The 16,271-nt window shown below is 40.4% G+C and overlaps 1 protein-coding gene across 5 annotated transcripts in view; it reads right to left on the reverse strand.

Annotated features, from left to right (window-relative positions):
- Window positions 1–16,271, reverse strand: part of ATR (ATR serine/threonine kinase) — a 191,703-nt gene that overhangs the window by 32,127 nt on the left and 143,305 nt on the right. For all 5 annotated transcript variants that reach the window (XM_036352984.1, XM_036352983.1, XM_036352982.1 and 2 more), the window contains 6 exons: window positions 14,856–14,947; window positions 14,456–14,633; window positions 11,172–11,351; window positions 10,588–10,747; window positions 8,515–8,694; window positions 1,645–1,787 (listed from right to left, as the gene is read on the reverse strand). In XM_036352984.1, coding sequence (XP_036208877.1) covers window positions 1,645–1,787; window positions 8,515–8,694; window positions 10,588–10,747; window positions 11,172–11,351; window positions 14,456–14,633; window positions 14,856–14,947 — 933 coding nt within the window. The remainder of the gene's footprint in view (window positions 1–1,644; window positions 1,788–8,514; window positions 8,695–10,587; window positions 10,748–11,171; window positions 11,352–14,455; window positions 14,634–14,855; window positions 14,948–16,271) is intronic.

Raw genomic sequence — 16,271 nt, forward strand, 5'->3', positions numbered from 1 at the left:
TACTTAATTAGTAATAACACAGTAATTCAATCATTCAAAGGATATAAGTAAATCTCCATAACTGAGTATACTCCTCTAAGTATCCAAATGTTTTAGTGTAACTATGGATAAAATTTTATAAAATTGCCTTATTTTCTTAAACTATATTTATAGATATATCACACTATAGCTAACAGTGTTATGCACATCAAGGACTCTAAATAACTGTTTTAAAGAAAATGTATTAAGTAAATGTTATATACCAATACATATACTAATACTAGAGCAAATGAAAGCTATTACATACTTTAGAAAAGAAAAATATCCTCTGCTTATGCTTTAATTTTAAAATGCCAATATGCCAGAAATTCTGCCTCAATAACAAGCAATTAATAATCATTAATAAATAAAATTAAGTTTGGATTTTATAAAACTTGAATTCCATTGTGGGAAGGAAGGCTTGGAAAATATTATAATCCTTTCACTTATAAACAAATATTGCTTTGATTCCTGAAAATATTGAACTGAGAAGTCCAAATACCTAGTACTAGCAACTTTAAATAGATTTATTGCTCTGAAGTAAGTTACCCTTCAATGTAAAGCAATGCTAATGAGCAAGATGAAAAGAATGAGTGGAATGTCATTATTACTTGTTAGGAATTAATAATTTGTGACTATTTAAACAGTAGTCGTGAGATAATACACCATTTGGCTACAATTTGCTAATAGATGAAATTAAGTTATATTTCATCTGGTATCTAGCTTAAGAGATAAGTTCTTTTTACAAGTTTGATGTCAAAATCATTTTTGTATAGATATTACTTCTTAAATAGGCTAGAAGATTCCACTGGCAATTAAATACAACCATTAAATATGTCAGATTTAGGGTCTTCTGGCATTCTAGGAAGGGGGACTCAGGGAATAAGGGTCTGAAATGGGAAGGACATGTAATTTTCATTGTATATACTTGGTACTATAAAATGTTTTTAAAATATGCATGCCTTATTCCATTAAAATAGTTTTTTTTGTTGATGTTTTGTTTTTTTGTTAATCCTCACCCAAGGATTTTTTCCCCCTTGATTTTTAGAGAGAACGGAAGGGAATGGGAGAGAAACATCGACGTGAGAGAGACACATCGACTGTTGCTGCCCACATGCTCCCTGGCCGGGGTTAGGGACCAAGCCTGCAACTGAGGTATGAGCCCTTAATCAGACTCAAACCCACAATCCTTCAGTGTATGGGCCAATGCTCTTAACCACTGAACCAAACTGGTTAGGGATAAAATTGGTTTTTTTAAGGAAAGAAAAAAAATTAACATCTCATCTAATGTGATAGGTTGAATCAGTGGTAAAGCAGAAAACATCCTGAATATGCTAAGATCTGTGATAACAATTCAATGTCAATAGTCACGCCGAAACCGGTTTGGCTCAGTGGATAGAGCGTCGGTCTGCGGACTGAGGGGTCCCAGGTTCGATTCCGGTCAAGGGCATGTACCTTGGTTGTGGGCACATCCCCAGTGGGGAGTGTGCAGGAGGCAGCCGATCCATGTTTCTAACTCTCTATCTCTCTCCCTTCCTCTCTGTAAAAAATCAATAAAATATACTTAAAAAAATATATAGTCACCTAGACATATATAATCAGCAAACTCGCAGTTCTCACACTTACCTTCCGAAATGAAGCACAATATACCGAATGAGATCACCCTGCTTTTCCATTTTGTTATCTGTGACCATGGGCATCAATTTGTCATAATACTTGGCAAGGTAAAAGTGCCCATCCTCCCACTCTGGCAGGAACAAGGTCACATCCTGGAAAACAGAACACAGGATACTCTCCTCAGAAAACCCCACACTATACTAGAAAGTAAAATATAAATAGATAATTAGAGGTAAAGAAAGACACTACATAATGATAAAGAGAGCAATCCAAAAAGAGGATATAACCCTTGCAAACATTTATGCACCCAACATAGGAGCACCTAAATATGTAAAGCAAACCTTGAGGGACATAAAGGGAGAAGCTGACAGTAATACAATTATAATAGAGGATCTTAACACCCCACTGACATCAATGGATAGATCTTCCAGACAGAAAATCAACAAGGAAACTGTGGCCATAAATGACACACTACATCAAATTGATTCGATTGATATTCTCAGAGCATTTCACCCCAAAGCAGCAGAATATACATTCTTGTAAAGTGCCCATGAAACATTTTCGAGGATAGACCACATATTAGGACACAAAACAAGTCTATATAAATTTAACATGAATGAAATCATATCAAGCATCTTCTGTGACCATAATTTATAAAACTTAAAATCAATCACAAGAAGAAAAATGAAAAACAAACAAATACATGGATGCTAACTAACATGTTGCTAAACAATGAATGGCTTAACAATGAGATCAAGAAATAAGTCAAAAGATACCTTGAAACAGCTGAAAATGAGAACACAAGAACCCAAAATCTGAGGGACGCAGGGAAAGCAGCCCTTTGAGGGAAATTCATTAACATTATAGGCCTACTTCAAGAAACAAGAAAAATCTCAAATAAATAATCTAATTTTCCAGTAAAAGGAACTTGAAAAAGAACAAGAAACAAAGCCCAAAGTGAGTAGAAGGAAATAATAAAGATCAGAGCAGAAATAAATGAAATAGAGTCTAAAAAAAAAACCCCAATACAGATATAAATAAAATCAAAAGCTCATTCTTTGAAAAGATACAGAAGATTGACAAACGTTTAACCAGACACCGATTCATTAAGAAACAAAGAGAGCAGACCCAAACAAATAAAACAAGAAGTGAAAGAGAAGCATTAACTGACACCAAAGAAATATAAAATATTGTAAAAAAATTATTACGAACAACTATATGCCAATAATTTGGATAATGTGGACAAAATGGGTACATTCCTAAAAACATATAATCTTCCAAAACTAAATTAGGTTGTATCGGAGAATCTCACTAGACAGATTAAAACTAGTGAAATAGAAGCAGTATTTTTAAAAGGCCCAAAAAACAATAGCCCTGGACATAATGGTTTTAACAGGTGAATTTTACCAAACATTCAAAAAACTAACACCAATCCTTCTCAAACTATTTCAAAAATTAAAAAGGACAAAAGACCCCCCAAGCTCATTTTACAAGGCCAAAATTATCCTAATTTCAAAACCAGATGAAGACACAACAAAGAAAGAAAATCATAGGCTAACTAAAGGCCCGGTGTATGAAATTCATGCATGGGGGCGTGGGGGACTCCTCAGACCAGCCTGCACCCTCTCCAATCTGGGACCCCTCGGGGGATGTCCAACTGCCCCCAGGGATCGGGCCTAAACCTGGAGTCAGACATCCCTCTCACAATCCGGGACCACTGGCTCCTAACTGCTCACCTACCTGCCTACCTGATCGCCCCTAAACACCTGTGCCTGCTGGCCTGATTGCCCCTAACTGCCCCAGCTGCTGGTCAAGAAACCCCCAACTGCCCCCACCCCCAGCCTGGTCACCCCCAACTTCCCCCATCTGCCGGCCTGGTCACCCTTAACTCCCCACCACCACTGGCCTGGTCGCCCCTTACTGCTCCTCTGCCAGCCTGGTTGTCCCATTCAGCCAGCTGTTCAGTCGTTTGGTCGTCCCTAACTAACCCCCCTCTTGACCTGGTCGCCCCACGCAGCCGGCTGTTTGGTCGTTTGGTCATCCCTCACTAACCCTCTGCCGGCCCTGTTTGGTCGTTACTGATACTGTTCTGAACAATATGCATATTTCTCAATTATTAGTATAGACCAGAAACCCGGTGCATGAAAATTCATGCACTGGAGAAGGGGTCCCTCAGCCCGGCCAGGCCGCTCTCACAGTCCAGGAGCCCTCAGGGGTGGGAGGCAACCTGGTGATCAGGGGAAGGTGACACCCCATCACACCTCTACTGCTGCCACTGTCAGCAGCGCAAGCATCAGCCGGCCCTGGTTACCTGAGCCTCGGGCGGCCCTGGGCGGCTGGGGAGCTGAGGGACTAGGGGAATCCAGAGGCAGGATCATGGCAAGGATGGGCCCACCCCCAGGAGGGGCTGAGGGGGCTGGGCACCACCATCTTGTGGCTGTGGGCACATCTATCTTTGAGGGCATGGCAGTCAATTAGCATATTCCCTCCTTATTGGCTGTGGGCACTGCCATCTTTGAGGGTGGGGCAGTCAATTTGCATATTCCCTCCTTATTGGCTGTGGGCACCGCCATTTTTGAGGGCGGGCAGTCAATTAGCATATTCCCTCCTTATTGGCTGTGGGCGCCGCCACCTTTGAGGGGGTGGCAGTCAATTAGAATATTGCCTCCATATTGGCTATGGGTGCTGCCATCTTTATGACATCAGGGTCAATCAGCATATTCCCTCTATTAGATAGGATACCCCTGATGAATATGGATGATATAATTCTCAACAAAATATTAGCAAACCAAATTCAGGGATACATTAAAAAGATCATATAGCATGATCAACTGGGATTTATTCCAAAGATGCAAGGTTGGTGTAATATCCACAAATCAATAAATGTGATACACCATATAAACAAAATTAAGAATAAAAAGCATGTGACCATATCAATACATGCAGAAAAGGCATTTGATAAAATCCAGCCCCCATGTATGATATAAACTGTCAGCAAAGTGGGAATAGAGGGAACATACTTCAACATAATAAAGGCTATATGTAACAAACCCAGAGCCTATATCATATTCAATGGGCAAAATTATAAGTGTTCCCCTTAAGACTGAGAAGACAGGGATGACCATTTTCACTACTATTATTCAATATAGTACTGGAGGTCTAGCCACTGCAATCAGAAAAGAACAAATAAAAGGCTCCACATTGTAAAGGAAGAGGTAAAACTGTCATATGCAGGTGACATGATACTGTAAATAGAGAATCCTAAAGATTCCACCAAAAAAACTACTTGAACTGATCACTGAATTCAGTAAAATAGCAGGATACAAAATAAACATCCGGGAATCAGTAGCATTTTAAAGAAGTTTTGTGTTGTTTTTTTTAAATTGATTTTTAGAGAGAGGAAGGGAGAGGGATAAAAAGATAGAAACTTTGATGAGACAGGAACATCATCAATTGGTTGCCTCCTGCATGCCCTACACTGGGGATTGAGCCTGCAACCTGGGCATGTGCCCTGACCAGGAATGGAAATGATGATGTCTCGGTTCCTGGGTCAACGCTCAACTGATGAGTCACGCCAGTCAGGCCAGTAGCATTTTTATACACCAATAATGAACTCTCAAGAGAACAAAACGAAAGAAAGGAAAGAAAAAAAAGAAAGGAAAGAAAGGAAGAGAGAAAAAGAGAGAGAGAGAGAGAGAGAGAGAGAGAGAAAGGAAGGGAGAAAGAAAGTAAGAATCCCTTTCACAACTGCTCCAAAAAGAATGAAATACCTAGGAATATATTTAACCAAGGATATAAAAGACCTGTACTCAGAAAATTGTAAAACATTGAAGAAAGAAACTGAAGAAGATACAAATAAATGGAATCATATAACATGTCCATGGATAGGAAAAATTAATATCATTTAAAAAGGCCATACTACACAAACAAATCTACAGATTCAACACAATGCCTACCAAGATACCAATAGTGGCCCTAGCTGGTTTTGATCAGTGGATAGGGCGTCAGCCTGTTGACTGAAAGGCTTCCAGCCGGACCTGAGCTCTGCTCAAGGTTATAAAGTTTCAATTATAGAAGATAAATAAATCCCAGAAAAAAAAGAAAAAAGAAAAAAAGGAGAGGCTGGGAGCTTGGGTAGCCGGGGGGCGCAGCCAGCCTGAAAACAGCCATCAGCCCCTCACCCCAGCTGGCCAGGCACCCTAGCGGGACTCCCACCCTGAAGGGGGTGTGGGCAGTCTGAAAACAGCCCTCAGCACCTCACCCAGGCTGGCCAGGCACCCCAGCAGGACTCCCCACCCTGAAGGGGCTGTAGGTAGCCTGAAAACGGCCCTCAGCCCCTCACACAGGCTGGCCAGGCACCCCAGCGGGACCCCCACCCTGATCCGGGACACCCTTCAGGGGAAACCAGCCGGCCCCCAACCATGCACCAGGCCTCTATCCTATATAATAGAGGGGAATATGCAAATTGACCCTAACAGCAGAACGACTGGGAATGACTGGTCACTGTGACACACACTCACCACCATGGGGGAGACGCTCAATGCAGGAGCTGCCCCCTGGTGGTCAGTGTGCTCCCACAGGGGGAGCTCTGCTCAGCCACAAGCCAGGCTGACGGCTGCCAGCACAGCGGTGTCCGACTGAAGCTTAGACCTGGTCCCCACTGGCTAGTAGACATCCCCCGAGGGCTCCTGGGCTGCCACAGGGATGTCTGACTGCCAGCTTAGGCCTGATCCCCTGGGGACATCCCCCGAGGGGTCCCAGAATGCGAGAGGGCACAGGCCAGGCTGAGGGACCCCCCGAGTGCACAAATTTTTGTGCACCAGGCCTCTAGTCTATAAAATAAAAGCCTGAGCGACCGTTACAGCACAACAACCAGAAAGACCGGTCGCTATGATGAGCACTGACCACCAGGGGGCAGACCCTCAACGCAGGAGCTTCCCCCTGGTGGTCTGTGTGCTCCCACAGGGGGAGTGTTACTAAGCCAGAAGCCAGGCTCATGCCTGGCAAGCACAGCAGCAGTGGTGGGAGCCTCTCCTGCCTGTGCGGCAGCGCTAAGGAGCAGCAACCAAGCAGTAAGGAGCAGCAAGCAGTAAGGAGCAAAAGGTCCCAGACTGTGAGAGGGCATAGGGCGGGATGAGAAACCTTCCCGCCCCTCCCCCCAGTGCACAGATTTTTGTGCAATGCGCCTCTAGTACATTTATAATAAGTTTTAACGCATACACTAATTTTTCTCAGTTTGCCCTCCAGATATACTTATCACACTTTACCTTTTTCTATCCTGTGTCTCAAAAGATTGACACTGATAATTTACATCAAAGGGTCTATGTGCCCTCCAAATATTGTTCTTCTTTTTTTAAAAAAAAATATATTTTATTGATTTTTTACAGAGAGGAAGGGAGAGGAATAGAGAATTAGAAACATCAATGAGAGAGAAACATCGATCAGCTGCCTCCTGCACACTCCCCACTGGGGATGTGCCCACAACCAAGGTACATGCCCTTGACTGGAATTGAACCTGGGACTGTTGAGCCCGCAGGCCGATGCTCTATCCACTGAGCCAAACCGGTTAGGGCAATATTGTTGTTCTTATAGTGTCCCCATAATTGTTCTTTCCTCAGCAGCTGCTTCCAGCTGGGCCTCATAGAGTTTTGAGTTATGTATGTACACCATGGCCCTTAATCAAAGATTCAGGTGGCTACCTATACAGATCTATAACTTTTTGTCTGTTTAACTTCTCTTTCTCAGGTAATCTGCCTCACAAATTATAGCCACTGTCTCTTACTTTATTATTTCCTAACTTCTACATTCTTTGTTTTTTTAAAAAATTTTTGTTCCCTTTTCTAACACTTTGAGGTGGATACTTAAGGCTCATTAATTGTGAGCCTTTATTTTCTTTTACTACATGTAAATAACATTTTAAATTCCCTTGAAGAATGGCTTTAGCTGCCTGGCCAGTGTGCTCAATGGTTGAGCATTGACCCATGAACCAGGAGGTCACAACTCGATTCTTGGTCAGGGCACACACCTGGAGTTGTAGGCTCAATCCCCAGTAGGGGGCGTGCAGGAGGCAGCCGATCAATAATTCTCTCTCAACATTGATGTTTCTATCTCTTTCTCTCCCTCATCTCCCTTCCTCTCTGAAATCAATAAAATATGTATTTTAATAAAAAAGAATGGCTTTAGCTGCATCACATGTCATATTTTTATTATCATTCAGTTCAAAGTATTTTTCAATTCTCACTGCAATTTGTTCTCTGACCTATGGGTTACTGAGAAGTATCTGTCTTATAACACCATCTACGTACCTAGTAAATCTTAATAACTACTCGTAAGGAAGGTATATATTGTGTTTGTTCAAAAATATTCAGGCTAGGGTAGCTAACTTTGGGGAACGAGGGTGAAAGAGTGGATTGTGAAGTGCTAATAATATTCTACTTCTTAATCTGGGTGATGGTTTCATGAGTGTATTTACTTTGTAATAGTTCCTCCAGCTATATACTTATGCTATATATGCACTAAAAGTCAAACAGGTTTCCTGGCTATTTTTTAAAATTATATTTTTTATTGCCTTTAGAGAGAGAGAAAGGGACAGGGAAAGAGAGAAAAAAATCAATGTGAGAAACACTGATTGAATGCCTTCTGCACACCTCCTACTGGGGATCTAGCTGGCAACTCTGGCATGTGCCTTTATCTATAAGAGAACTGGTGACCTTTTGTTTCATGGGACAATGATAAACCAACTGAGCCACACTGGCCAGGGCTCTTGGCTATTTTTATACATGTATTCTTCCATCTGGACTTTAAAATAATTTGATCCATTTTCAAAAACAAAACAAAAGAATGAGTTTCTTATTTAAATTGTATTATAACTATACCTGCCTTATATTTTTTCATAACTGCATTGCTTTCAAAGTTAGCTGTTTCTTCCATAAATCGACCTACTAGCAGCATAGCTCGACCATGGATTAACATGTCCTTACTCTCAGTTGGAGTTTTATTTTCAGGGAAACATAATTCAACACCCTTCTGAAGAACAATTAGTGCCTGGTGAACATCACCCTAAAAGAAAAAAGGCAACAACAAATCTTTTAATTTAAGAACGTATTTCCATTTTTTGAAAAACAAATACAATTGTTAGGATTTAAAGTTCATTAGATATTTTATGTGTAGGTCCATCTGAGTTTCATGTTCAGCTCTTATTTCCATCCTATAAAAGTAAAATCCTAAAAAGGTAACATTGCTTCATTTCGTGTAAAATTCATAATCATATACTCATTCATTTTAGTCGATCAAAGTGCTGGGAACTGAAAATAAGTCTATATGACTGGGGATAAACAATGAATAAACCCAAATCTCTGGCTTAAAAAAGTTCACAGTCAAGTGAAGAAATAGACTATGTACCCAAAATAACAACCCAATGTGTTAAGTACTATTAACAGAGGAATATACATAGACATAATGGGGTAAAGTAAAGGGAGTCCTCTAAATATACCTGAAAATACAGGAAAATGGAAAAGAGCATCAGTCAGGAAAGGTTACCAAATAAGGAAGATCTGAATTAGGTCTTAAATAATGAGTATGAATTTTCCCTGCAGAGAATTCAGTAAAAACCATTCTTGGTAGAAGGAAAAATAATTTTAATTGGTAGAAAAGTGCGTAGTCTGGTTTTAGCTGAAGCCTAAAGGGTTTGTTACTGAAACTGAAGAGGCAGACTGGAACTCAATCACAAAGGGCCTTTTGTACTTTCTAGAATTCAGACTTAATGCTAAAGGCATACAGAATACTTTGAAGGATTTTAATCAGTGGAGCAACATGATTCAACATGAATTTTAGAAACATCAGATTGCAGTAATGTATATTAGAGAAAAGGTGAGACTGCCAAAAAGGCTATTAACATTGTTATAGGTTACAAATGGAATGAATAAAAGCAGCAGAGACAAATAAGAGGGAGATAATTTAAAAGACATTTCTAAGGTAGATTTAGTGTCCAACTGGATGTGAAAAGTGAGGGAGGGTAGGAGGGTCAAGATGATGCCCTGATATCTTGGATGAGAGAATGTAAGAGTCCTACCTAGAAAAATAGGGAAAATGGGAGAAGAAATGGCACTGAATTATTAGATGATGAACTGCATTTTTAACATATCGTGTTTAAGGTATTACAACTTATAGAATTATACTAGCTCAGAAAATGATCAGGCACTAACCAATGCAGCCTGAATTATTACTTTCACTTCCCGTCCGTCCAGGAAACATCTTCCCTCCTGTCGTTTCTCAGCCACCATGAAGTTGGTCCAGCCACAGGTGGTACCAACTATAATTGGTAAATGTCAACTTCAGAACGTGCTATACCTACTGCTAATACTAAACTGGTGGCAAACATGAGGAGATCTATAAATAACAACCTTTTAAATATTGGGCATAAGCTTTGCAAGTTAAGATATTTAAAAAGCCTTTTTCACATTACTGTAGCTTTAATCTGACTATTGGAGACTTTGTGCTGAAGCTAAGCCCTTCCTAACAAGCTAGATTAATTGGAAGTGAATCTTGACGGTAAGTACTGACAAGTCCACACAAAACTAATTATCTGCCAAGGATGTGAATAAGGACAATGCTGTGTTCATTTAACAAATATTTTTTGATATCTTACTACTTACACTCTTTATACATATAGGAGGTTAAAACAAAGTAAAATTGGTCACGTCCCTCAAGAAAATAATGAAAAACATGTGAAAACTGAAAGAACTACACTTAAGTCTTGAAATGGAAAACTATTTGGGGTCTTCAGGATAGAAAGAATAGTTCCTTCCCAATCATGGTAGGTAATGATGAAAAAAGGTGACAGAAAAAGAGGGTTCTCAATTGAGATTACACACTGTCTGTCACTCAGGCCTTTAGAAAAAGTACATAATCTGCAAAATACATATATATATGATGATATTCCCTTGGTGTTACCTTGGACCACAGCCACTTTGCTCTTTCCACATACAGTTCAGCAAGTCGTGATTCTCCAGCATTGAGCAGAGCATTGTAGGCTGTCTGGTGGTGACCAGCCTTTCTAGCTACTCTGGCACTCTGTAGCCAGCATTCTCCAACCATTTCATTGTAATCTTGTCTAAAGAAATGTGACAGAACAGGAGGAAAAGAGCATTTTTAAGTGTATTCAATGACAATTAAAATACCTCTTTCTAACATGGAACATTCTTAATACACTATTTCAAAGAAATCAAAGATTTGCTAAAAAATAATACTTTTAATTTTCTTAAAGTACTCCATTTTTATCAATAAGTCTATGAAGACCTATTAATGACCCATATCTGTACCTCCCCCTGGTAAGTTTTTTTTAACATTAAAAAAAAGATATATTGCATGTACATGTAATTCTTAAGTTTCAACTATGTAGAGTAGCACTGACAATTAAAACCAAAAAAAATAGAGATTCAGAGAGAAAATTAGGAAAGCTATATACCCCCAAGTAATATGCAAATACAATACTAAATTCACAATAATTGACATTTTAAAACAAAGTGTGGAAAAACCTTTTGTTGAGGCTTAATAAAGCTCTCCGAAGAGCCAGAATGGGTTCCTTGGCTCTATAGGAATTCTGGGTCATTTCTAGTCGAGCTACCCAGTTTAGAGAATCTTCTTGAGAATTATCACCTAGAGACTCATGGAAAAGTGGTTTGATGCTATGCTCCAACTCACACAACATGTGTAATCTAGAGACAAATAGAGGCAATGTTAAAATAATATAATCTTCATTCTTATTAATCTCATATATAATACATGTATATTAAATTAGCCATGAAAATCTAAAATGTGCAGTTTTCTTTGGAAGAACTTTAACCAATACATATTCTTAGTAAATATAAACAGTAACATCTTTTCATATTGGGTATAGTATGATGTTGATTTAAATATTTAGCCCAGCTCGATCCCCAGTGTGGGGCATTCAGGAACCAGCCAATCAATGATTCTCTCATCACTGATATTTCTCTCTCTCTCTTCCTCTCCCTTCCTCTCTGAAATCAATAAATGTATATATATCTTTATTGTTCTTTCTTACCTCTATGTGTTTTATGTTTTATTGATGTTTACAGAGAGGAAGGGAGAGGGATAGAAAGTTAGAAACATTAATGTGAAAGAAACATTGATCAGCTGTCTCCTGCATGCCCCCTATTGGGAATCGAGCCCATAACCAAGGTATATGCCCTTGACCGGAATCAAACACAGGATCCTTCAGTCTGAGGGCCAACGCTCTATCCACTGAGCCAAACTGGTTAGGGCAATAAAGATATATTTTTAAACATACTTTAAAAAATTTAGTGCTTACTATGATACCCAAATTCTTATTAATTAAATTAGAGAATGATATATAAAACTAAATTCAAATGTATGAAAATAAAACTTTATCACCTTTATGAAGATAAAAGAAAATATGAATCCATTATATGTAAACATAAATATTTGCCCATAAGAGGACTTGGCATAGTAAATGCCAGCAAAAAATGAGAAATTATACAGTTGATTTTTTCCTAAGTGTAATGGAAGCACTCATACTTTCACAATAGCCTATGATTCAGTCAGTATTCAAGATACAACTACAGAACAGAAATAATTTTGGTGGTCCAATCTCTGCTTTCATTAAGCTGTTACCAAAGGGGCTTATAAAAAATATAGATTATTCTAACTGAAAAAAAAAAAGAAAAATTGCTTACTTATCTTTTTTATTATAGTTCAATTAAATCATGTTTAATTATTTTCTTCAGATGAACTAACAGGCCTAAAATGTTTTCCATCATTTCTTTCTTACCTCTATAAGTTAACATTCCTTTCTAGTAAAGTAATGCCTACATTTTTGGGGGGTGAAATGTCAAATGCCTTTCTAAATGAGAAGAAGGGAAGGGGACCAATAAGTAGTGAAGACCAATGTATCAAATACGGATGTCTAGATTACTTAGGTTAGTTGTATAAAAAATAAACTATGAATTACATCAGGACAAATATAAAATTTTTCTAGTTATTTTTTTAGAAGTCTCAAAATTGCCTTCCCAATTAATAGAATGTATGTTAAAATGTTTTTGAAAAACTACAAGATGGCTCTGGCTGGTATTGCTCAGTTGGTTGGAGCACCATCCCATAAACCAAAAGGTCAGAGGTTTGATTCCTGGCCAGGACACATGCTTAGGTTTTGGGTTCAAACCCTTGGCAGGGAAAGTGTAGGAAGCAACTGATTGATGTTTTTTTTTCTCTCCCTTCCTCCATGCCTCTGTCCCTCCCTCTCTAACCCTCTCTAAAAAAGTCAATGACCATGTCTTTGGGTGAAGATTAGGAAAAAAAAATAATAATAATCCTATATAATAAAAGAGAAACATCCAAATTATCCATCCTTCTGCTACACTGAAACCAGCCAATCAGAAGCAAGCATGCAAATTAACCCAACTAAGATGGTGGTGATCACAGAGCTGGAGGAAGCAGGAGGCTTGGGTTGCCCTCGGCGATAGAGGAAGCCAAGCTTCCCCCATGCCCTGACCTGCCTTGGGCTATGCTCAAGGCTACAAAGTTTCAATTATAAAAGATAAATAAATCCCAGATACTTGCTTCCAGCCAGCCGTGGCCACGGAGCTGGAGCAAGCAGGAGGCTTGGGTTGCCCTCAGCAATGGAGGAAGCCAAGCTTCCCACCTGCCCTGGCTGGGCCAGGGGGGGGAGGGGGGGGGGCGTGGCCAGCCTGAAAACGGCCATCAGCCCCTCACCCAGGCTAGGCAGGCACCCCAGCGGGACCCCACCACACTGAAGGGGCTATGAGCGGCCTGAAAACAGCCCTCAGCAGCCTGAAAACGGCCTTCACCCAGGCTGGCCACACCCCCATGGGGTGAAGGTCCCCAATGGGGGGGTTTGGCCAGCCTGCAAAAAGCATTAGGCCCTCATCCAGGCTGGCCAGGCACCGCAGTGGGGACCCCCACCCTGAAAGGGGTGTGGCCAGCCTGAAAACGACCCTCAGACCCTCACCCAGGCTGGCCAGGCACCTCAGAGGGACCCCCTCACCCTGAAGGGGGTCTGGCCAGTCTGAAAAGGGCCCTCAGCCCCTCACCTAGGCTGGCCAGGAACCCCAGAGGGACCCCCACCCTGACCCGGGACACACTTCATGGCAAACCAGCCAGCCCCCACCCATGCACCAGGCCTCTATCCTATATAATGAAAGGGTAATATGCAAATTGACCCTAACAGCCGAATGACTGGAAATGACTGGTCACTGTGACACACACTCACCACCAGGGGGCAGACGCTCAATGCAGGAGCTGCCCCCTGCTGGTCAGTGTGCTCCCACAGGGGGAGCTCTGCTCTGCCACAAGCCAGGCTGACGGCTGCCAGCACAGCAGTGGCAGCGGGAGCCTCTCCCGCCTCCTCAGCAGCGCTAAGGATGTCCGACTGCAGCTAAGCCTGCTCCCCGCTGGCAAGTGAACATCCCCTGAGGGCTCCCGGGCTGCCAGATGGATGTCTGACTGCCAGCTTAGGCCTGATCCCCTGGGGAGTGGGCCTAAGCCAGCAGGTGGACATCCCCTGAGGGGTCCCAGACTGTCAGAGGGCACAGGCCAGGCTGTGGGAACCCCTCGAGTGCACAAATTTTTGTGCACCGGGCCTCTAGTAAATGAATAAAAAGGGAAAAAGATAGAGTGATTGTGAGTTAAAGAATGAAAAAGCTATTTTGTTTAGCTATGCATGATAATAAACATAATATCAGTTATTTACTAATCAAAGCATTCTAAGCCTATCAGATGATACTTATAGACCAGAAATATAAATATGGGAACTTTGAAATACCTGACAATATACTCATATCCTCGTTGGTAAGAGCCTCTTTCAAAGCTTGCAGCTGAAAGAGGTACAATTTGTTCGGCTCTCACTAGTTTCAATGTATCATAAAAAGCTGTGGTATCTCTTTTTTTGACTGATAATAATAGCTGCCCCAGTCTGACACTCCATGTGGTAGATTTCCCATCTGAAAAACACATAAAGAGTTAAGTAATGAGAGCTGGGTCTATGAACAAGTTTTATTTCATTTGGTAAAATTGTCAGAAGAAATACTGAACCGATGATTTCATTTTGACAACTAAACAAAGCAATCACAAAACAAGTTGAGAGATTAATTATGACTATTTCTTAGACACTTAGTCTATTTATGGCATCTTAAAACAACTTATATTTTAAGAAGTAATTTTACCTGCTGCCAAATAATTTTCCACCAAATCCCACTGTGATAACTTCCAAGCTGCTTCCACTCTGTATGTGTTTAATTCGTCTGTCCATTCAGACCTATTAAAAGAAACGATATTAAGCTTTAATTTATTTCAATGTAAAGTGGCATTTAAAGATTATTTTTATTAGTTTAGATACTCTATATACTGCATTTATTTATTGTTCTATTTATTGTATTTGCACTGTATTGTATTTTGTATTTAGATACAAAATAATTGTCTATCAAAAAGTATCTCCCAAATTTTAATCTTCCCATTTTCTGAAAACATTTCTTCAATAATTACTTTTGATAGGGCCATTTAAAAATGCCATTCTCTGTCCTGGCCAATGTGGCTCAGCTGGCTAAGCATCATCCCATGCACTGAAATATCACTGGTGCGATTCCCGGTCAAGGCACATGCCCGGTTGTGGGTTCAGTTCCCAGTTGTGGTGCATACAGGAGGCAACCAATCACTGTTTCTCTCTCTCCCTCTCTCTCTCAAATTAATAAAGCCATATTTTTAAAAATGCCATTTTGTGATGAATTGAGTCAAGCCATATAATAGAACAGAATTAGTACCTGGATAATTACAAAATGTATTTGTAAGGTTAGCTCTGTGCTTCACTTGAACAAAGGGAAAGGAGGAATAAAAGCCAAATGAACATCCATGCATTCAGAGGTAATCAATTCCAATAACCTGGGATTATGAGTGAAATTTAAGATAAAATTATAGGAGATGGTGCAATTGGTCAGGAGCAAGTGGGGAGTACATAGGACATCATATTAGGGCATAAGAAAGTGACAAATGATGTGTCAATGGAATAACAAAGGATATAAAAGTAGCTAACTAAAATATATACCTATTCTTTTTTAAAATATATTTTTATTGACTTCAGAGAGGAAGGCAGAGGGAGAGAGAGATAGAAACATCAATGATAAGAGAGAATCATTGGCCGTAACCGGTTTGGCTCAGTGGATAGAGCGTCGGCCTGCGGACTGAAAGGTCCCAGGTTCAATTCCGGTCAAGGGCATGTACCTTGGTTGCGGACACATCCCCAGTAGGGGACGTGCAGGAGGCAGCTGATCGATGTTTCTCATCGATGTTTCTAACTCTTTATCTCTCTCCCTTCTTCTCTGTAAAAAAATCAATAAAATATATTTAAAAAAAAAAAAAAAAGAATCATTGATTGGCTGCCTCCTGCACGCCCCCTACTGGGGATCAAGCCCACAACCCAGGCATGTGCCCTGAGGAATCAAATGGTAATGTCCCGGTTCACAGGTCGATGCTCAACCACTGAGACACCCGGTCGGGCTATACCTATTCTTAAACTATTTCAGTAACTTCAAAATGTGAGCTTATAAAACCAGTATAATATAGGTACTCATTTTTTATAAGTATTC

This window comes from Myotis myotis, unplaced genomic scaffold, assembly GCF_014108235.1.
Source record: "Myotis myotis isolate mMyoMyo1 unplaced genomic scaffold, mMyoMyo1.p scaffold_m19_p_2, whole genome shotgun sequence".
Classification (NCBI taxonomy): domain Eukaryota; kingdom Metazoa; phylum Chordata; class Mammalia; order Chiroptera; family Vespertilionidae; genus Myotis; species Myotis myotis.